The sequence below is a fragment of the Balaenoptera physalus genome, assembly GCF_965194825.1.
Source record: "Balaenoptera physalus genome assembly, chromosome: 12".
Lineage (NCBI taxonomy): Eukaryota > Metazoa > Chordata > Mammalia > Artiodactyla > Balaenopteridae > Balaenoptera > Balaenoptera physalus.
The window spans coordinates 63,377,432-63,400,132 of NC_138897.1; the positions used below are offsets into that span (position 1 = coordinate 63,377,432).

The 22,701-nt window shown below is 42.3% G+C and overlaps 1 protein-coding gene across 16 annotated transcripts in view; it reads right to left on the minus strand.

Moving 5' to 3' along the window:
- Positions 1 to 22,701, minus strand: part of EPB41L3 (erythrocyte membrane protein band 4.1 like 3) — a 223,416-nt gene that overhangs the window by 10,927 nt on the left and 189,788 nt on the right. For 9 of the 16 annotated variants that reach the window (XM_082418611.1, XM_082418610.1, XM_082418609.1 and 6 more), the window contains exons 10-16: positions 21,196 to 21,293; positions 20,314 to 20,489; positions 16,885 to 17,105; positions 7,412 to 7,465; positions 4,326 to 4,361; positions 4,075 to 4,140; positions 3,422 to 3,613 (exon numbers count right to left, since the gene is read on the minus strand). In XM_082418611.1, coding sequence (XP_082274737.1) covers positions 3,422 to 3,613; positions 4,075 to 4,140; positions 4,326 to 4,361; positions 7,412 to 7,465; positions 16,885 to 17,105; positions 20,314 to 20,489; positions 21,196 to 21,293 — 843 coding nt within the window. The remainder of the gene's footprint in view (positions 1 to 3,421; positions 3,614 to 4,074; positions 4,141 to 4,325; positions 4,362 to 7,411; positions 7,466 to 16,884; positions 17,106 to 20,313; positions 20,490 to 21,195; positions 21,294 to 22,701) is intronic. The other 7 variants (XM_082418603.1, XM_082418600.1, XM_082418605.1 and 4 more) reach the window with 3 other exon arrangements.

The window sequence follows — 22,701 nt, forward strand, 5'->3', positions numbered from 1 at the left end:
CTGTTTAAAGACCCCTTATTTAATATCTATTATTGATCCATTAACATCAAACTCACAGCCAGCAGCACAGCACTATAACTTATCCTGAACAAAGCGTATCTGACACACATATTTTCCTATAAGGCACATCTCAGCCTTCCTGTACTTGGGAACACTAGACAGCACTTCAGCACTATGCCTGGAGGTCGTTTTAAATAGCAAAATCACCAACAAAAAACACAAAAAAAGCAAAAATGTGGCACTAAACAGGCTGTGAAACTTGTTGCCTGTTCACCTTACCTGGGAAGGTGTGCCTTGAGCAATTTTTTTTTTTTTTTTATCACATTGTACCTGTCTGTGAATTACCGTGAAAGCGCTGTTAATATTGATTTTAGGGTTACAATAAGTTTTAGTGAGTAGGTGAATTTGCACAATAAGGAATCCATGAATAGGGAGAGTAGTCTGTATTAAGCTGACACACCAGTAAAACCACCAGCCACCTTAAAAAAAGAGGACAGTACTGGCATGGCGTTAAGTGCTAACGGGTATTGCATTGTGGTTGGGGTTTGGAGACTTTTAATATTCAAGTAACCATGAAAGAATATCTGTCCAACATGGACTAGGCCTAGGTATACCACAAAAGGCTGTCATGGGAAATATCTGTGGACAGAAGATGTACCTGAAACCCTTCACATCCCATCCATCTGTCCTACGTTTGGAGGGCCCTGTATGTGGGTTTGCCTATTTTCCAAAGTTAATGATGATTTGCTATTATTTGCTTCTTTGGGGCATCGTTGCTACTTGTCTCCTGTTAACTCAAACATTTGAAACTTGAAACCACTGGCAATAAAATTCCCATTTTATAATAAACATAACATCATATTCTTAGAATATAATCACCATTACTAGCTCACTATATTTCTAACTCCTAATTTTTCTCTAATTGGTCATAAACTGGTTGCATAGAAATAGATTTACTTAGGGTTCGACCACCACAGATAAAGAAAAAAGGTGGTCACATTAAAAATCAGGAGTCATTACATTTTTTTCACAACAACATTGTATCACTGAGATTCCCAAAAAAATCCAACTAAGTGTGGCATCACTGAATCAGTTTCTTTACCCTTCTGACACAAGCAATATCACTTTGAGATGTCACTTTAAAAAATTAAGTTAAATATTTTCTTTTAGAAATAATTGGACCTCTTTCTAAACTGGCCAATTATTGTTTAATTAATTTAAAGTGGGTCATATTAAATAAAAGGATAACATCAAATGAGTAATTTACTTGGAAAAATACCTCCCCTCTAAAATGAAAATCTTTTGTTTAGGTGTTTTCAAACAAATATGCTTTGTGTATGCCTAGCTGGCTGGGAGGATAAAATTATCTTTTGTGCTTTTCACAAAACCAATAACAAAAGCCAATACTAAGTTTTAATATAGAAATGAACAAGAATTTGGAGCATAAGAACTTGCTGGGCTGTCTCCAGGGCCCTCAAATGGAGGATAAACTGGGTGTCACCAAGGTCCCCGGGAGGAGGGTCGGATGGGAGCCTCAAGGTGAGGGAAGCGCGCATAGCCCTGACCTCCCAGAAGGGACCTCTCTTCCTCTGGGACTTGAAGCTCCTTGGAGCTGCTTTTTCAGAGCCCCTTTGATAACCAGGGTTAGCCAGCCTTGTTTTTAAGAAGCTCTTCTTTACATCTAGCAAGTCTCCCACCAATTTCCTCCCTGCCCGGTGGCAGTGGAGTCCTAAGGTACAGCTTCTGCTCACCACCCAGCAGACACTTGAAAGCGGTTACTAAGCCAGCTGCTGGTCTCCAGTCTACGTAACCAAACTACTTTGTGCTTCTGCAGAGGACATCTTTCCTCCATCCCTTAAACCTTTTAAAACAATCCTTTCTTAGGTCTACTGCAGTTTCTCTGCGCCAACAGGGATAAGGCATCCACATCGAGGGTAAGTTCAGCAAATTCAAAGCGTCACCTCTTCAAGTTATTAACATTCTTGGGGGTCATCACCGTTATCCTCTAAGAATTAGAGGATTTAATAAGTGAAAAAAATTTCTTTTACTAGTCTAATGACCTAGACTTCGACAGTCCCTTGTTTATCATCACCACCTTTAACTTCTCCAAGCAACTACCCGAACTTCCATTCAAAGGGCTGCAACCTCGCGTGTCCCTGAGTGACAGCAGGGGAAGAGAGGCTTGACTTTTTCAGTGGCTATTTATTTTGTGTTTTTGTAACGTAATCCAGTATCTGCCGTCTTCAGAGCCAGCATGTCCTTCCTTATTTCCAGCCCTCGTAGAAATAGGGTAAACCAAACTTGACCAATTACAATAAAACTTATCTGACCATAACTCATAAGTGGCAGTCTTACTAATGCAGGAACTACAATATTTAAATCAATCAGGAAAATCTGAAATTTTTGTGTCTTGAAACTCACACAATCTGAATGAAACCGATGTTTAATGGTATAGGACTTTTCATTTATTCTGCATAAAAAGGCCCTTTACAAAGTAATTCAAATGGAGATATACCTTGTCATTTTTTTTTAAGTGGGATTGGAACTGTCATGAACATCATGATTGTGGTCACTTTAGATAAACAGCTTTCAAGGGAAGAAAGAAGTTAATATGATACTAGAAAGATGCCGTTTTAAAAAACTACTTCTTTTGAAAGACAGATAAAGTAAGATGGTGTGTAGCAGATGACAGTAAGATTAGTACCACTGCCACTGTGGGTCCCACACGATGGGAGCCTTGAAGTAACACCAGCTGAATCCTCTATCTTGCTGTACAATTAAAGAGCGATTTCCTACATGGAAGACTTACTCAAAAAGACATTCTGGCCTTTAGTTTCCCTATTAAAAACCAAATAAAAACTGATTATAAGTCATAATATAATATACATGTTTATATATATAAACCAGTTAAAGTAACCAGTTTTTAAAAAAATATATATATATGCTATAAATAAAAATGAAATAAAAAACTGAGTACACCTGTAAAAACCTGGTGTAGTGGTCCCAGAGTAAAGTATGCCCTGAAATGTTATCAACTTCAGAACACTGTTTAGTCAAACATTAGACAATCTCAATAGGCCTCATCTTGCAATTGATGAGAAACAGTCATGAATTTTCAAGGCATTTCCTAAAGCAGCGGAAGTACATGCAGAAAAACTGTTGGTTCATTAATACAGTAGGTCAATGTCTCCCAGCTGTGACTCTAGAATAAGCAGATCTGAACCAGAGTTTCCTTGTTCATTCCAAAGCACCATGGGATGCGATTACTCACTCCTTGGCCGCCTAACATTGTACTGGCTATACACAGGCAAGGGGTGAGATTCTCTACTCAGAAGCCTGCCACATCCTTTCCCTGCAGACCCTGCAGAGGAGCGAGGCTAGTGAACAGAAGACAAGTGCAACCCAAAGCCTGAATACCGACCTCTTCAGGTACCAGCGGCTCGATCATGGGTGCCTCCTCTTGCCGGGCGGCTAGTCGCACGGGGGAGGTGGAAAGCCTCTTTTCCCATTCGTTCGTGATGGCAGTGTCCGTGGAGGTTTCTAAAAAGGTTCTTTTCAGCTCACTAATATTGGTCTGATGTTTCATCAGGTCATCTTGGGTTTTATCTAGCTCCTATATTCAGAACATGAAGAATCCAACAGTGAACATTTTACGTGTGTTTTCCTTTCTGCGTGCTCTCTCTCGTTTTAAAAGTTAGGTCACTGTCTCATGAGTAGTCAAAATAAAAGAATTCTGATCAGGGCTCATGACACTACCACAAACACTCTGGTGAAAATGTGATATTTCCGAGGGAAAACAAAATCTAGTTCACGCAAGCATAAAAACCAAAAGTTTCAAAGGTCAACTGTTAAGAGTGTAATTCACATGTAACCAGAGAATTAAAATAAATACACACGCAGGAAAGGGGATCTATGTCTAGGAGAGAGGAAGGAATCAGAGGAAGCCGAGAAGTCAACCGCACGTATTCACAGGTGAGAACACACCCTTCATGCATCATGGTACGAGCCCACAGGTTAAGCCACCAAAGGAAAACCAACACACACAAGCATGCACTGGTATATACCAATACCAACCTCTAACATAAGATTACTATGTTTGACATACACATTTTCACCCTTTATTCGCTTAATCAGACTATTCTGAAAAAAGTGGAGAAGAAAGGAAAGTAAGGGACACGATAGTCACATGAACAAGTGTCGTCCTTCACACTGCACCAACACACAGTCACCACCTCGGAGCATGCTGCAAGATCTGCACACCGCAGACAAACAAGGACTTATCACACGCTGGTTTCTGCTTTTGTGTTTGATTTTGAATTTTCTACCTGTGCCTTGAGCTCTGCATCTTCCTCTTGGTCCGACTGCCAGCATCAAGAGAGAGTGGGAAATAAAGTCTTACCATGCCATCGACTCTAAGATCGAAGGATGGGTCTACATAAGCCAGCCACATGGGGGCGCTAGTTTGCTCTTATGTGAGAAGACATTTCTTTCTTATATATAAACCACAACGTTCTCACACACAGATTATGAAGCTTAATAAGAAGACAGGAGCAAAAGATTCCTTGCCCCATGGGTCTTTGACATTTTAGCCTGGACACTTCCAAGCGCGATGAGCCCACACGTGTGCTTGGGAGGTGACAGCTAGGACTTGGCGGGATGTCCTTAAAGGACGTTAGCAACGGTTCAGGAAGTGGGGGAAGCCAACATCGAAATTAAAATTCACAAAAACGGCTACGAATATCCAATGATGAGAGCTCCCTTGGAGTGTCGGAGTCCTCACAATAATCCTATGAGGTTAGCTATTATGATCCCCAATTTGTAGACCAGAGAACTGAGGCACAAAGAACACAGAGGTTCCCACATTAAAAAATTTCTTGGAACTTTGAATTTCTTGAACCCACCTATTTAAAAACAAATTTGGGAGAGAAGAGGGCTGATAGGGATGGGGTAAGTGAGGAAGTTAAATAGACTCCCATCAACTACAAAAATCAACTATAAGACGCGGTCCAGAGTGAAATTATGGGTGACAAGTGGGTGATGCCAGAGCACATGGCCTTCAGCAAATGGATCACTTGGTCTGGGTCTCAATGGGGACCAGACTGTCTAACCTGCACGCCCCACCCTGCACTGCTGTTACACTGGCTCCGGAAAAAAGAGAAGGGGAAGCGTTTATAAAAAGCGTTAGAGGGCCGGAGGCAAGCTGATTCCACAGAGGTGGTGGGTTCATAGCTCTTCATTTTATTTTTAAGCTTCATAACCTACCTATGTTATACGTCTTCGTTTGCATGCTTCAAATGTTGTAGAACAAAGTTTAAAACTGCTAGAGAAATTTATAGTATTTTTTTTTCTCATAGCTGAGTCATTTTTTTTTTAACATCTTTATTGGAGTATAATTGCTTTACAATGCTGTGTTAGCTTCTGCTGTACAACAAAGTGAATCAGCTATATGTATACCTATATCCCCTCCCTCTTGAGCCTCCCTCTCCCTCCCGCCCCATCCCATCCCTCTAGGTCGTCACAGAGCACAAAGCACAAAGCTGATCTCCCTGTGCTATGTAGCAGCTTCCCATTAGCTATCTATTTTACACACGGTAGTGTATATATGTCAGTGCTACTCCCTCAAACAAATACCATATATTAACGCATATAGATGGAATCTAGAAAAATGGTACTGATGAACCTAGTGGCAGGGCAGGAATAGAGACGTAGAGAATGGACTTGTGGACATAGGGAGGGGGAGGGGAGGAGAGGCTGGGACGAATTAAGAGAAATTTAAAGTAGTAGTATTAAAATATTTTTCATTTACAGCATACCTTAGGATTACAATGAAATTTACTGAATGTATCAGTACTACGTATAACTAATTCTTACAAAATTAAGATGCAATTGTTATATTTGGTGTAGAAAATGATTACCTTGTAATCAGTTTATATTTGATTGCTTAAAAGAACCAGGATGATAGTTTTACAGTATTATCTCTAAATTAAAAAATGATGATTTCCAAACTTTGAACTGAACTCTGGCATTTCCAAAGGAAGAAACAATTAAACTCCATTTTGAAATGTTTTTCTGAACATATTTTCAATGAAGTGATGTATAGATACTACGTATAACATTTTTAGTTCTTCCTAAATACCCAACTAGAAAATATTGTTATGATTGGATAATGTAAAAAACAACCTAATGTTAAACACTATCACAAAGTAAAAAATAAATTCTGTTAGCACTTTAGGAAATGAACATCTTGACTTCCATTACTATAGATAAATATTGTTTTTACAGAAATTTTAATTAGTTACTGGTAGAGAAGATTTAAAAAACTACGTAAGCCATACACATATTTAATGAACCCTAAAGAATTAACAAAGAATAAATAAGAGCATAGTATCACTGGTCAATGTGATAATTTTTTTTCCAATAAAGTACTGACAGTAATTTGTTAATTTTCTTTTCCTTGGAAAATTCATTTCTTTTGAGTGACCCAGACTACATCCAGGCTATGAAAAATGAGTTAAGAGAAGTATTATAATTTTTTTTTTTTTTTTAAATAGAGGATATCATGGCCAGCTGATTTTTTTTTTTTTTTTTTTTTTTAATTTTATTTATGGCTGTGTTGGGTCTTCGTTCCCGTGCGAGAGGGCTCTCCCCAGCCATGGCAAGCAGGGTCCACTCTTCATCGCGGTGCACGGGCCTCTCACTATCGCGGCCAAGATAAGTATTATAATTTTAACAAGCATTTTGACCATTTGGGATTTTAAAGTATATCTGTATCTAGTCAATAAGCTAATTACATAAATTGTACCACCACCCCCAATTATGGCTATCATGCGTAAACATCTGGGATAAGGGAATACATTTTTTAAAAAATATACACACTACTGCATATAAAATAGATAACTAATAAGGACCTACTGTATAGCACAGGGAACTCTACTCAATACTCTGTAATAACCTATATGGGAAAAGAGTCTAAAAAAGAGTGGATATATGTGTATGTATAACTGATTCACTTTGCTGTACACCTGAAACTAACACAACATTGTAAATCAACTCTACTCCAATAAAAATTTTTTAAAAAGTATTACCAATTTAGCCAAGGGTTCTCAAAATGTGACCCTGAAATGGATAGAGTCACTGTCACCTGGGAACTTGCTAGAAATGCAAATTCTCCAGTCCTACCCCAGACCTTCTTCTGAATGAGAAACAGGAGGATGGGACCCTCCAGATAACTCTGATGCAGGCCAGAGTTTGAGAACCGCTGGTCTAGGCAGTAGAATATATTTAACTCCGACTATTAAAAGTAGAATTTCTCTCCACTCTAAAAGGCAATATGCAAAGTTCCTAAACGCAGAACCAGTCTGCAGAGCATTTCTGTTAGGCAACGGGCGGCACCCCCAGTGACTGTACCAACCTCAGTGGCGGTGGTTTCCCCATCGGCCGCGGTGTCCGTGCGCTCACTGTCGGCCTGTGGATCACAGAGGTGATCAGGTTCCAGGAGGAAGGCAGGAAGAGAAAACAAACCATCCGCTCAAGCGGGCATGCCCGGGTCCTACAGTTCAGTCCCTTTTTCTGTGATCTGTTTCGCACTACCTTCCCACAAGAATGCAGGTTCCAACAAAAGCAAAAGAAAGGCCAGAGCTAGGTTCCATCAGCAGAGACACTCAGAGGAAGACCAGAGGCACACGGCCTGCGCAACCACAGGACGTGTATTAGCCAAGCTGACATGTCTGCTGCCGTGTCATTCTTTCCCCCATTTTTAACTGAAACCCCGAGAAAGAGCTCCTAAAAATGTTTAATGCAAATAAAATTGCTGTTTATATATTTTTTAAAAAATTCTAGGAATAGGTCACATTTGAAAAGTAACTTAACATGTCAAGTTAAATAAAAAGCTACTATTAACAGTCACTGGACTTCCAGCCCCTCATTTATACCATTTTGGTAATTTGCATCCATCTAAGACCATCAGGCTGTCTGCATTACCTTTTAATTATAAAAAGCACATGCCAGTGACTCACAGGCATATGTTTTATATATGAAAAATGTAACTCAATTCTCACGTAGGATTGCTAACTAGATATTTTTAAGACTATATGTTGTTTATTTCATCCCACCCTCCAATAGAAAGAGGTATAGAGAAGTATGTAATTAAATATCTCGTTCCAAAATAAACATTCAAATGAAGCAAATAATAATAGTAGTAATGAAAAATAAGGAGAGAAGGAGGGAGAGAGACATCTACTTGGACACAAATAAAACAAAGCACAGCATTTGACAGAGCCTAGGTTTTCAAGGGAGAATTACAATAGTAATTTCAAGACTGACTTTTAATCTGTTTTTACAGTGGTTTATGATTTAAAACAAAAACTCTTTTTTTTTTCTGGAGGAGAGACGAGCCACAGCCATTGAAATTGGGACATCTCAACGTCCTATATAATATTAACTGACTTTCCCTTCTCAACTCTCAAACTAGTCATTATTAAAAGTCTGTCGAGCAAAGCTGTGCGATTAGTAATTTGTCAACAAAAATCGAAACTGGGGGCTCTAAGGTTGTGAATCTGCCTCTTAAAATAATCTCTCACTGCAAAGACCACGGATTATCAGCGGGAGGGCTGGGACACTGCTCTTTATGTCTGCATGACTCTGGCTGGGTTGACTTCTTGATCCTCTCCCAAACTTTCATTTTCTGTATTCCTAAAAGAAATGGAGTTGGAACTCATGCTTGGCGTGTGCACCTGAGGTCTCCATCCTGGCAATCTGCTCCCGTGCCTAAGAGGGAAATCCTTTTCAGTAGGTTGGTAAAGAAAGCATGCTGAGTGCTTTCATGACCCGACCACCTTGGCAACACCCGGAGGGGGGTGGCTATTAATTTTCTTATCAGGGTGATCACTGCTAGGGCATTAGCATGGCTTCGCCAACTGACAGTCTAGGGCAAGGCCAGTTTGATTTAGGAAGAGAAGCAGGTCCCTGTTCAAGGGTATGGGATAACCCGAGGAAATCTTAGGCTTTCAAGAACAAGTAAGAATGGCTTGGGCTCAGCGTGCCAACTAGTTTTGTCAAAGGCTTCGAAAGTTGTTGAAAGTATTTCTCCTCCTACTTTGATTATTTCCCTTATGGCTTTAGAATTCACTTCAGCAGCTTTCCAGGCATCTTGGCAGTGGAATTACCGCCATGGTTAAGAGTGAGGGGGTCTCAGGACAGACTGATATCAGCTCAAATCCTTGCTATTTATTTAACTCTGTGGCACAGGGGGCAGGTTTCATATTTTAATCCCAATTTCCTTCTTGGAAAATGGGGAAAATCATAGCCCTAACTGTATCAGGTAACGGATACTAAGTCTTTACGCAATGCCTGACACAGCTAAAAATGCCTATAAAAATCATAAATATTGATATCAACACAGTATTTCCTAATTATTGCTATTATTTTTCCTAGCTATACACAAATAAATAGCAGCTTAGGCTGCATCTAAACTCCCTCAACCTCCTACTCAGCACCTAGTCAGTCAGTCATTCAACAAACATAGTGCCTGATCAATAAACAGTTAATGACTGAAGTAATAAAGGCTGAATAAAGTAGCTTTTATAGCAACTTTTATTTATATAATATCCTATGTCTAAGCAAAACTGCAAAATGTATGGCATGCCATGGACTATCATATAATGTGTTTACACCATTTAAAATGTTAAATCAGGTGATCAATCTTTTCCTCCAGATTTCATCCATCTCCTTTTTTGGTATTATCAAAAAATTCTTCACAAGTTGGCACATGATTACGGTGAGCTAAATTCATCTTATGTCTCTGGACAGATGTAGATGATTTAGCATTCGGCCCCTCCTTATTTGACCAAAATTCTAGAAGGACAAACGAAAAAAAAAATAGCCAACAGCTCTGTAGTTTGAAATGATTACAGCTTTCTGCGCTGGGTTTCACTCTTGAGAAGGGCTGGGACTAATTAAGCCACTACCACACGTGACAGATGTAAGCAGTGATGATAAAATATTTAAAAAGAATCAGAGTCATTAGTGATTTTGCAAAACCAAAGTGACAGAGCTGAACCGTATGTTACAAAGTCACCCGGTTTAGCTGCCAAAGCACTTGAGGCCCAGGGAATAAAACAGGCCGTGTCAACAAATGGCGAGTGTTTTTTTTTTGTTTTTTTTTTTACCTGAATGACCTACATCTGAGTTCTCTAGCTCAGCTTGAACCAGAGCTCACAGCTCTTAACACTTGGGGTTGAGACGACATTGAACAGATGGCCAAATACAAAGTCATGTGGCAGGAGAGCCGTCATGGGTGACCGAGGCTGGAGGGGAGGACTTGGAAGGCTGCCTCGGCCAGAGCTGGTTCACGGTCTCAGAGGAGGGTTCACGTGTGGGAAGCACCGGGCACGCGGCCTCCAGCTTGCGAGGAGTAACTGCTGTGATTTGTTTTGCTGATGTAATGCAGACATGCCCAAGTTGAACGTTAATTTTCATGCACTGATTACAACAAGATGTACACCCTGGATTAGGCACAAGATCTGTGTGGTTTGCTACATAAAAGTTCAGTTATTTAAAATGCAGGAAAACATAAAATGGCAATCTTTTTGCCTTCTGTTAGCTTGATGACTAGCTCCATTGCTAAAGGAACAAAGATGTGCAGGTTGGAAACCAGCTAATATTATAAACAGTTTTTGTAGATAATATCGCGTGCGTAATGACTGCAGGTTTGGACCTACGTTATTTGATTATGTTGCTACTATGAGAAACAGTGATATTCAAACCTAGGATTTAGAGTGGTTTTTCTCTTAAAATATTTTCCACGTACGAAAATAGTTACACATAGATAGATTTGGAGCTAAGTCGCAGAGGATCCAAGAACCTTGCAAAGGGCTCTTAGGCAGTATCAAATTGAAAAGCCGAAACTTTTCTTGAGAACATCTTGGAGACCATTCCCACTTTTTTCCTGCTGCTGCAAAGAAACAGTCATAATACCACTAAATATAGATACGTACCTCACAATGCTATCTACTCACAGGTGCAGCTCGGATTACCGTTTCTAGCTGAGCACAGAACTGAATAGACTTTCCTTTTTTAGTGTTGCTTTGACTTTGTGATTTTCTTTTTTAATGCTAGGTGTATTGGGTTTGGCTCCTGACACAAAACCCTCCAGAATTGCTGGAGGAGCGGGGGGCAGGCGTAGGCAGGAGGGTGGGTTTCAGCCAGGGGCCTGCTGGCACTTCTGTTCTTTTTCCCTGCGTTCTATTTAAAGGCTGCACAAAGGGAAACCGCTGGGCTGTTCACACGGCAGTGGAGTGGAGGGAAAGGGGAGCAATTAAGAGGAAACACTACCGGCTAGGACGTCACCTCCCCCAATGGCTCGGATGAGGGACGGGGGACTGACAGGCAGCCTGCTTTCACGGATGGAGGCTGAAGGCTCAAGTCCTTTCCTGGTCGCTAGCCGCAGAGGCCCATCCAACTTCCCCAGCCTCACGCTGGAACTGAGAGAATGGGTGCCACCCAACACATGCCTTGGCATTGCTCGTGCGCATGAAATTTCAGCCCATTTTTACAGCGTATAGAAACCTAACAGGAGTCTTTCCTGATTGTGTTTGGAAACTGCTGTTTGCAACTGCTGCTCTTTCTGGTCCTGTTTCTGGCCCTGCCAATGTCCAATGTCACTGAGCGTTTTAAACTGCTCAAGCCCTTCTTTCTGACCCAACACACCCACGGGATCGGGCTCCCCTCATGGCGTAACAATGACGGTCTGGCAATGACGATCACAGAGCAGCGGGGGCATTTCAGAATCTCCAGGGAGGAGAGGGAGGCATTTACAGTCTTGGAGAGCTGCCCCGAGGGTGATGATGCACCTCGACGGCGGTGCTCTCTCCCGCCGCACCTTGAGCACCTTTACCTGGTGCGTATCACCCCTGTGCATCATTACATCAGGGTACATTTTGGTAACCTGCCGCCAATCTAGTTGAAAGTTACTCATCTGTCTTCTGTGTCATTTCCTTTATTGAATGAGAACCGAACAGAGCCTTTAACTTGACCCTGAGTTCTTACGTAGCTAACGGGTTATTTATTTACAATTGGCTCACGGCTGAGTCCTTCCCCACCCACTGGAGTCAGTGGGTGGCAGCGCGGCTCCGGGCCGGGCTCAGCCTGCTGCATCCACATGGTGTTGTGCCTAACCCCGGGGCCGGGTCGCACCCCCTGCACACAAAACCTCTGCACAGATTGGCACAGACGATAAATGAGCCTCTGAAAGTAGGACCACTATCGCAGCAGCCGTCTGAGACTGTTTCGGACCGCGGCCCCGAGCACGACAGGGACGTGTGTTCTATGCCGAGGTACACACCTCTTCCTCTGAACTGTCACTCGGGTCATTGTCTAGTGAGGCACTCAAGGAGGCCGCCTTGGGCTCCAGGCAGCAGAGGCACAGAGCCAGAGGGAAGGAGAGAGTGAGGGCGTATGGCACTGAGAAGGAGGCGGAGAGCAGGAAGAAGAAGATGAAGAGGACGCAGGGCACCAGAGAGGGTGAGCGGATGGGGAGGTAATGCTGCAAGCTCTGGGGCAGGAGGTTGCTCTCGGAAAGGCTGGGGAAAGACAGGTAGCCATCGTCATCCAGAAGAGAGGGGAAGGACTCGGGGAGCTGCAAGGAGAAGGAAAACAGGGTGGTCCCTCGGCCCGGCTGCTGTTTGTGGCTAAAAGCCACATCGTGGTTCCCCAGGCACGGCTTCCCTCGGCCGTCAGAGTCCGAGGCGGGCTCCCCGTGCAGGTGCCCGGGGTCTCTGGCCGGCTCGACCCCCGGCGGGGGGTGCCCGTTCTCCTTACACCTCCTGCGGAGCCCTGTGGGAGATGCAGGGGGAGAGCGGGCTGATGGGGGGGAGGGGGGACATGAGTCAGTGCCAAGCCCGGGTGACTGATGTGAGAGAGACAGCGAGAGAGACAGAAAGCAGCGAACAGAGGTGCAAAAGGACAAAAAGAAAACTGCAATTAGTTAATTTTCTTATGGGTACCGAGAAAAAATCGTCAAACAAGAATTTCAGCACTAGGGTTGTTTGTGAATTTTAAAGTATTCAAGCTGCATGCCAACGCTGCCACGAATGGCCATCGTTTTCCCATTAGACCCTCAAGTCAAACATAGGGTGGGCTTGAAAAAAAAAATCAGAACCGAAGATATCTGTGGGTAATCTCAGTGACTACGTTTCATGTGATCCAAAACTTCTGTTTAGACCAACAACTCTAGAAATTTTTAGGATGCTGAGAGCAAATGCAACTCTCTGATAACTTAAAACCAAGACTTTCAATAACTTCTCCTAATCTCCAGCTACCAGATCTGTTACTAGGGTTCAGTTGGATTAAAATGACAATGAATCCAATTTTTGATTATTAAAAACAAAATCTCTAGCATTACTTTTCCTTGGTTAGTCAGTTACAGCCAAAGCAGGTGGGTTTCCAAATCAAGAAGTTTCTGACCCCACTCCTACCCGTAAGCAGCTCCAATCAGGGAATTCCACAGTGAACACCTACCTTACCTCTCCATAAAGCACCGAGGCTCTTTCGAAAACTCCTATTTTGGCTTCGTTACCCATAATGTACACGGGGGAGCTTAAAGAAGTGGTTTCAAACAAGCTAACTAGCAAAAAAGAATGTGTTTTCCTGTGATGTGGTTTATCAGCATTTCCTTTGTATTACTTGTGGTCCATAAGTAATAGAAAGATACAATTTCCCCACCTTCCGGTTTTTCTTAGAGGAGCGGTAGGCTTAAGCTGCCTGGTTTGAGTCCGTAAGGGGACGATCAAGGCAGGCATCCCCGCAAAAGTGCTCCTGGGGAGGGGCATGCAGGCTTCTGCAGGGCACGTAAGGTTCTTTACACCCTTCCTGGTCCCCGCAGTCTCCGTGACCACAGCCAGCTTTCTCTGCAGGTGGTGGAGGGATGCTGAGCGAGAGGGGTGGGAGAGGCAAGCAAATGCCAAACAGGACCCACGGCCAGCGTGGAAGCTGCTACAGCCGAGTTCAAGACAAGGTCACCTGGAGCCTGAAGATGACTGAACTTCTCCTCGTGCGAGTGTGTGTGTGTGTGTGTGTGTGTGTGTGTGTATCTGTGTGTGTACACACATGCGTGTTTCTGCCTAGTGTCCTGAGAGCATGGACATTATCTGGCCTGCTTTGTGACGGTTATCCAACCCTGACTTGGTAAATATAGAGACAGAGGGTAAGAAAATGCACAAATAAAATTATACCATGGATCTAGTAGAATGTAGAAGTATCTCTTTTTCGGTATCAGACAAGTATGTCTTTTCCTAATACTCACATCTGACGTTAAACGCTGTGTCTTAAACAAGACCCTGCACAAATCCCACTGAGCTGAGGATAATGTACCAGTTAGAAGCCGCCTTCTGCCCGTGGAGGCTGCCCCGTCACCTGGAGTGATCGTTAGTGGGGAAACACACCTCCTCTCAAAGGAATCTAGGGACCAGTCGCTTAAGAACTATTTTCAGTAATACATTTTCATCTTGGTTAAAAAATGAGCGCCCTCGGGCTTCCCTGGTGGCGCAGTGGTTGAGAATCTGCCTGCCAATGCAGGGGACACGGGTTCGAGCCCTGGTCTGGGAAGACCCCACATGCCGCGGAGCAACTAGGCCCGTGAGCCACAACTGCTGACCCTGCGCGTCTGGAGCCTGTGCTCTGCAACAAGAGAGGCCACGATAATGAGAGACCCGCGCACCGTGATGAAGAGTGGCCCCCGCTCGCCGCAACTAGAGAAAGCCCTCGCACAGAAATGAAGACCCAACACAGTCAAAAATAAATAAATAAATAAATAAATAAAAATTTAAAAAGAGCTATGTCATTAAAAAAAAAAAAATGAGCGCCCTCTACGTTACTTTTTGAAGATAGAGAAGAATGAAATGATGGCTTAATCTTCCATGTTGCTGATTAAGTGGTTTTTAGAGCTGCTTTTTTTTTTTTTTTTAATTAATTTTATTTATTTATTTTTTGGCTGTGTTGGGTCTTCATTGTTACGCCAGGCTTTCTCTAGTTGCAGTGCGTGGGCTTCTCATTGCGGTGGCTTCTCTTGTTGCAGAGCACGGGCTCTAGGCACGCGGGCTCAGTAGCTGTGGCTCATGGGCTCTAGAGTGCAGGCTCAGTAGTTGTAGCGCACGGGTTTAGTTGCTCCGCGGCATGTGGGATCTTCCCGGACCAGGGCTTGAACCCGCGTCCCCTGCATTGGCAGGCAGATTCTTAACCACTGTGCCACCAGGGAAGCCCTAGAGTGGTTTTTAAAGACAGCTTTGCAGTGGGGGAGATGTAGACGCCCTTCAGCTCCTTCAGCACAAGGCCTCGGCCACGGCCTCTCAGAAGGCATCAGGGTCACAGTGCTGGCGTCTCAGAGGCTCCGACTCTAAGAGCACAGTCTTCTTGGTCTTTCTAGTCTCGCATGGCATAAATGGCACCAAGTGATGCTGGCTTAGGGCTCCATCTCATGTAAACAAATCACTGATCTTTTAAAATCAAACAAAGTGGGACTGGATCGTTTTTGGAGAAAACGACAAGTCATTTACTTTTATGGGGCACTTAATCATATTTACACATCCCTCAGAATGGAGTTTTGGCCTGGGCGACTTCCAGAAATCATGGGACACATTGGCTTTTCAAGGATATCATCTTCTGATCGTGACCTAGTTAGAACCCGCCTTAACTGAAGAGTGTAAAAACAAAATTCAGAACAAAGTGCATTTTAACAGCAAAAGTGATCCAAATATCCTTCCATTACCCTAAAAAAGGATGATGGATTGGGTCATTGGGATAGTCTAACATAAACAGAACGATGATACGTTTGCCAATCTGCCCATTTAGAGGTCACTGTTAAATTCTTATCCAAAGGAGCATTTTTCTAGAGTCCCAGCTGATTCTCTGCCCTGTACCCTGCATTTGAAGAGCCCATGTGCGAAAGAGCACTTTTGAATCAAATTTACCTAAGTTTTAGCATAACCTCTAAGTTATACGGCATTTTTATTCTGCTGTTTCCTTTCACTCTGTACTCTGTACATTCCAAGACCCACTCTTGTTTTTCCATTATTATTATGTATAAACCTCCCAGTGTGTTCTTTGACTTTTAGGGAGCTGCTCTGTGACATACAAAACCCTGAACCAGAAGCAGGTTGTCTACATGTTTTTTGACTTTCATTTTCCTGAAAAGTTGCTTTATAGTGATGGACCTCCAGAAATAAACATAATATTTAAAAATAAATTGACTTTTGGATGAAATGAAGTGACCAAGTTCAATGAATAAAACACCCTGGAGAAATTACTGCCAAGTTAGCCCTCCGTCTTCCCTTGCAACCTTCGGCCTTAATATCCCTTTTCCAAAACACATCCACTGGCTACTTTGATGATTAGGTTAAGATGATAAGACTGAGAGAGAGAAACAGTGGAAACAGCGTATAAGTACGCAGGCTGTGGTCACTCAGCTACCTGCAGTCAGAAGAAGGGCAAAGCAATTACTGTGCATCTAGACAAATACACAGCCCTGGGTAGGAGGATGGGGCCAGAAACAAAGAAAACAGCTTTAGTGACAGTTCCGAATTGTGAGCCCAAACAGAAAAGTGTAATTCACTACCAAACGTATTTTTAAGATCTACAGACAGGACAGCTGTTGAAAGTCTCACGTAGCACCTGAGTTGTTCAATAAGAATTTCCCGAAAGTTAGAAAGGGCTTTTGCAGAGGAAAAGTGTTGACAGAGGACATAACTAATTTAAAAATTGACAACATGAAGGTGACTAATGCTGAGATATGAATTAGCCTAAGTCTTATTCACATTCCTGGCTTACGTCCTCAGTCTCATTCAGGAGTTCTTTAGAGAGTGCACAGGTCGGGGAGACAGCGGGGAGATGTACCTTTCCCTCGGGCCGTACGGCAGCGACTGGTGTGGCTTCCTCGCCCTTTTGCCGTCTGTCCTCTTCCTCGTCCCGCTCCTCCTCTGGCTTTTTCTCCGGAGTCACAGTGGTGATCAAGTTGGTCTGAGAGATGCCCTTTGTTGTTATGTACTGGCCAGTACCAACCTCTGCAGCAGACACAGAATCCTTCATGTATATTTCATGGTTTTCATTCACTGATGCTAAAAGCAAATACAATTGGAGAAATAAAGACCAAAATAGTTAAGTCAGAAGACAGACGGACGCCACCGATTGCTCCCATTACAGAAAAAAATACCCCCATAAAATACCAGGTTTCTCTTCAAAAGACAGGTCAGCCCTGCAGGTACTCTCATCTAAGCAACGCCACAGATTCATCTTTCTATGTCACCCATAAATGCGTTTAAGCGTGATTTCAATGCTCATCTCTCAAAGCCGCCAGAATAATTTCCATCCACTCTCAGGCTCTCTGGTGAGGACGTGTGTGAGGGTGGAGGTGAGCGGCAGGATGGGGGTGCTGAGTGGCCACCGAGGCTGTTACCCACAGAATAACTGGCGGGGCACCAGCACCAGACACTTGGGGCAAGTTCCACAACTAACAGCAGACAGACAACTGCCCTAGTGCACTTGACTTTAAACAGAGCTTTGGAAGTGCCCCTCATTAGGGAGCACTGAAATGCTTTTTTATTATTATTACTATTACTACTACTGTTAGTGCTTGGAAAGTCTATCACTTCTACAATATAAAAGCTACATAAGTAATTATGAAAAGTAACCATCTGGGCAGAGATTATAGAATTCAGATGGCAACTCTGTTCAACTGAAGTGCAGAAATGTTTTAACTTCTACTGTGCTTTAAAAAGACTACCACGATATGCATACATTCATTCATCTCCAGTATTTTGGGAAAACAAGACAAACGTTGCTAATGAAATTCATGCAAGTGCAAAGCACGCAAACGTAAGAGATGTAACACCCAGCCTTTCGTCCCAGCTAAAATGTCTTAGTGAAAGAGATGCTTAATTTAGTTAGATTTTTGAAATTTGGTACTCATTCTTTTAGGTTTTAGGTACCATAAAATTTACTGAAATTTAGAAAGGCTGCTTTTCAAATCATAGGCAAAATTTAATCTGCTTTCATATTTTAGGAAGTTTAAAACATAAATGTAAGAAAAAACTCTGAAATCCTTTGAATAGTAAACCATTTTACTAAAATACCTTCACTAAGATATTTTACATCTCTTACTGATGATGAAGAAGCTCATATGAGACACAGTTTCCTAAAAGGCTTGTTAGGCTGTTCTAACAGAAGATGCAACCTTGCAAAAAGCAGTTTCTATTCCAACATGCAGCCATGGCCCCCCCGAGCAGCAGCACAGAAAACATACGAGAATTGGCAGGACCCCAGAGAGTGAGAGACAACACATACTAACATCACTTTTGGGCAGGGAGAGAGAGACAGCATGGAATTAGTACATTGATTTCACAATTGTCTTCTGTCTTCTCAGCAATCATTATCACACAGAAGATCACAGGGAAAACAACATTCACAACAAATGTGTCCCCTTGGGTTCACATCGCAGGACAGAGTGGATGACATTCAGGGGAAAAAAGCTGTGATTCTACACAAGTTCCTCCAACACTGACTTAGAGAACACACACTAGTTTACACAGACTCCTCCAGGAAGAGGAGATGAGGCACCGCCAAAATAAAGTGTCACTGTCAATGTGAATTTTTCAGTACCTTAATCTGACTCAAAATGGTCCTAATAAACAGTTTTTCCCAAAAGTTTGGCTCTCAGAGATTCTAAAAACGGGACATTGTTACAGAAGGTAGAGAATGGTTAAGACTGACTTCCTAGGCCAGCTCACAAAAGCCTAAAGAATGATTATCAATATACCTACTGAGATCATTAATGACTACATCTGTAACAAGACTGCTTTCACCTACATCTTATTCACTCTTCGCAACAACCTGTCAGAGGAGGCCTTGATCCCGCCTTACAGATGACGACTAAAGCTGGGACCTGCAGACACTACATCATCCACTCACTGCTGTACAGACAGACGGTCTGGACACCGGTCTGAACTTACCTACGCTAGGTGAGCATTCTTCCCACTTCGCTAATTTATAATAACGATACAGCACTAATAACACAATTTTTACTTCCTCTAAGTATCCCTTTGGGACAGTAAAGTCTTCTAAGTCAGGGGATCCAGGGAGTTCGCTCCTCTACAAGCCACATCGGGGTTTGGCGAAATGGAAGGAAGAACTGATACTCCATGGTGAGTGGGCAGCAAAAAAGGTCAGGAGGGAGGTGATACCAGGCACCTGTAACTTTTATTTGTTTCTATTTATGCTTTTGCTTATTATTAAAATTGTATACACATGCTAGAAACTTCTCTTTTTATGTGCCCAGGATAAGTCTCCTATAACACATCTCACCCCCAAGGTGCTCTGGATTAGGAGGCAGAGGTCTGGCCACAGTCGTCCCCTGGTGTCTGGGGGGGAATGGTTCTGGGACCCCTGTGGATAACCAAAATCCACGGATGCTCAAGTCCCTTATACAAAATGGTGTACGTAGTACAATGAATACAGTTGGCCCTCGGTGTCTGTGGGTTTCACATCTACGGATACAGAGGTTCCGACTTTCCTACAGCTGCCATGTCTTGGAGCAGAAAGCACATCTGCATGTAACTCTGGACAGCCACAGAAAACTGCTCCACAAGACAAACGCCTGCTAAAAACTCATTATGATGCCTTAAAAATGCTACTTAAGTGATTCAGTGACTCTCTCCCTGTGGTACTCACACATCTGACTTAACGGTAGAGAATATTTACACAGCAACGCTTTCCCAGCCCATCTGGTGTAGTAATTAATATTAACCAGGACAATCTCCTTAGAGCCCTTTGCTCTGTTATTTGAATGCCATCCTTTCTATCAGCTATTATTCACTGACTGATAAAAGTCACGTTTTATTCATAACATTTTTAAAGAAACAGAGACAAATCTAATGCACAGTTTTCTTTCGGAAACACATCATCTAAAACAAACCTGATAATCATTTACCATCTACTGAAAAGAGAAACAAATTACTTATAAGTATGTGATTACCGTATTTATTTAGAATGAGAGCATCCTTCTCCAAATTCAGGGTACCAGCTTCTGAAAGCTACTTCATTCCCCAAGTGCCATTCTTTTGTGTGATTTTATATAAACCCACCAAGAACAGACATTAGACTCACACAGGCACCTTTTTTGGGGGTTGGGTAAAATTCGCCACTCAAGCCGAAGACCAACAAGTGCTCTTCCTTTCATGCTATCCCAGAGCACCTACGTCCATCAAAGGCTCACGATGGTTTCACGTGGCTCGGTAGCCACTAGCGATCATTAAGGGGAGCAGTGCCTACCTCCATCCAAGCTGCGAGACATGGTATAACGTTTGCTGGACGAACGTTCGAAGTAAGGGGCTGGGCGGTCTATCAATGCACTAGCTCTTCTGGTTTGGGCTTGTGTCCTGCCACTGTAACGAAACTTGGAACCCAAGGTAAGGAACTTCTTTGGAGGTGCTTCTGGTAACAACAGTCTGGAGATATTAAAGGAAAAACATCAGCAAGACTATTAAGCCACATACTAAGAATGCTAACTTATCACTCTGTTCTGAAAGGTAAAGTGCTTTGTGTACTCAAGGTTGAACTCCTAACCTGCCATTCAGTGAACCTGATTTTATAAGGAAAAAAAAAATCACTTCACACAGTGTATATCAACTAGGGATGTTGTAGAGAGGCTAGAAGCAAAACAAGGGTGGAGTTGGACTAGATGAATTTGAACATCCTATGGAACTGGAGAGTCTGTGGTTCTACAGACCCAGAGAGCAATGAAGTAGGTGATGTTAGTGAAGAACAGTGATAATCTACTACTTTGTAGACACAAATCTGAGGGCTTTAGTACTTACTGTATGTGGGCAAAGGGGTGCATGGTATTGAAAAGCTACTGAAAGAGTAAGGAATGGATTGGGCACCTGAAGTGGATGTTCTAGAAAAATAATGAAAAACTACTAAAGATAATGAAGGGGAGATGAGACAGATAAGTATCCGACAAATTAAGGAAAATCCTTCGAATTCAGTCAGAAGTTCTTTTAGGATTTATCAAGAAATCTGGCGGCAACAAACTTGAAGGAATAGAAAGGGATCTTGTGGTCACATTCTTCTTTCCAACAACCTTTTTTCAGTGTAGGTGATTCCAATCATTCTAATTCTTCCTTAGGAAAAACCAAAATGACCTCTACCCACCTGAAAAATGTATGGTGCTCTACACACACTTTCCATAAACGCTTGGCCGCTCTATGGTTGGGCAGCTTAAACCCGATGGTGCTTTCAAATTGTTCAAACTAAATTTAAAAGACATATTGAAGAGGAAAGTGAAGTTTGGAATCATAAATAACATGAAAGCAAATAATATACAAAGTCAAAATACCACCCACAAATTTTTTCTTTGCTCCCTAAATCAATTGCTATACACAGATTTCATGCTATACACATTCACTCATTAAAAAAAAAATCTCATATCTATCTCCTTAAAATGCTGCAGGTACAAGCACATTATGCATGTAGTAAATGTTTCATGTACAAGGATGAATCTTATGAAAACTAAATGCAAAAAAAGAAGAAAATTTGTATTCCTTCCAGAAACCAGTTTGTCCTGATCTGATTTCTAAGCCTAATCTTCATAGTTTCTCTCTGACGTCATGACTTCAGCTGGAACGCACAGAAATGAATAAAATGTTTATAGTCTACAGCATTCTCAGGATGACATTTTCTCCTTGTATCTGGTCTAGAAATATGCACATATCCTAGGTATTTGATGAGTTGGTATCAGATACTGCTGATTTTATTTGTGCATTCTAATACGGATTATCATGTTAAATGCTAACATCTCTCAATATTATACACAGTCATCCCTCAGTATCCAAAGGGGATTGGTTCCAGGACCCCTGTGGATACCAAAATCTGTGGATGCTCAAATCCCTTACATAAAATAGCATACTATATATGCATATAACTTATGCAACCCTCCCCATATACTTTAAATCATCTCTAGATTACTTATAATGCCTAACACAATGTAAATGCTAGGTAAATAGTTGAAATACAATGTGAATGCTACGGAAATAGTTGCCTGCATGCAGCAAATTCAAGTTTTGCTTTTTGGTACTCTCTAGAATTTTTTTTCCCGAATATTTTCAATCCATAGTTGGTTGCATCCACAGATGCAAAACCCTGGGATAAGGAGGGCTGACTGTAATAAGGTCAGGGATTGGGAGAACACATTTTCATATTTTTCAGCATGTAGAGTTCAGATGATACTCCATCAGCCGTTTGCTTTTTCAGGGTGAGATAGCTAACTTCCTGAGTAAGATATTTTAATATTACTATGGCAGATACTCAATAAACTTTTTTTATTTTCTGAAGACAGGATACATCAGGCCACCGGAGGGCAATCATCTTAAACAGTAAAAGGCTTCCCAAAAGAGCTCAAACCCCCCCAGACTACTGGTATAATTGATAGCAAAAGTAATTTATGTGGCAAAGAACCAAGGGGAGGGGTCCTGTGCGAGGTATGTGAACTTTAGCTATTCTGGACCTCTGTTTCTTGTTCATTGAGTGGGACTGGCCAGGAGGAGAAGGGGAAATACATCACGGGTGGCTCTAAATGCAGTTGCCTTCCCCATTTTCTCCCTCTCTCTGACGTTCCTGTCCAGGGACGGTCATGAAACTCACCCCTGTCCAATGGACCCA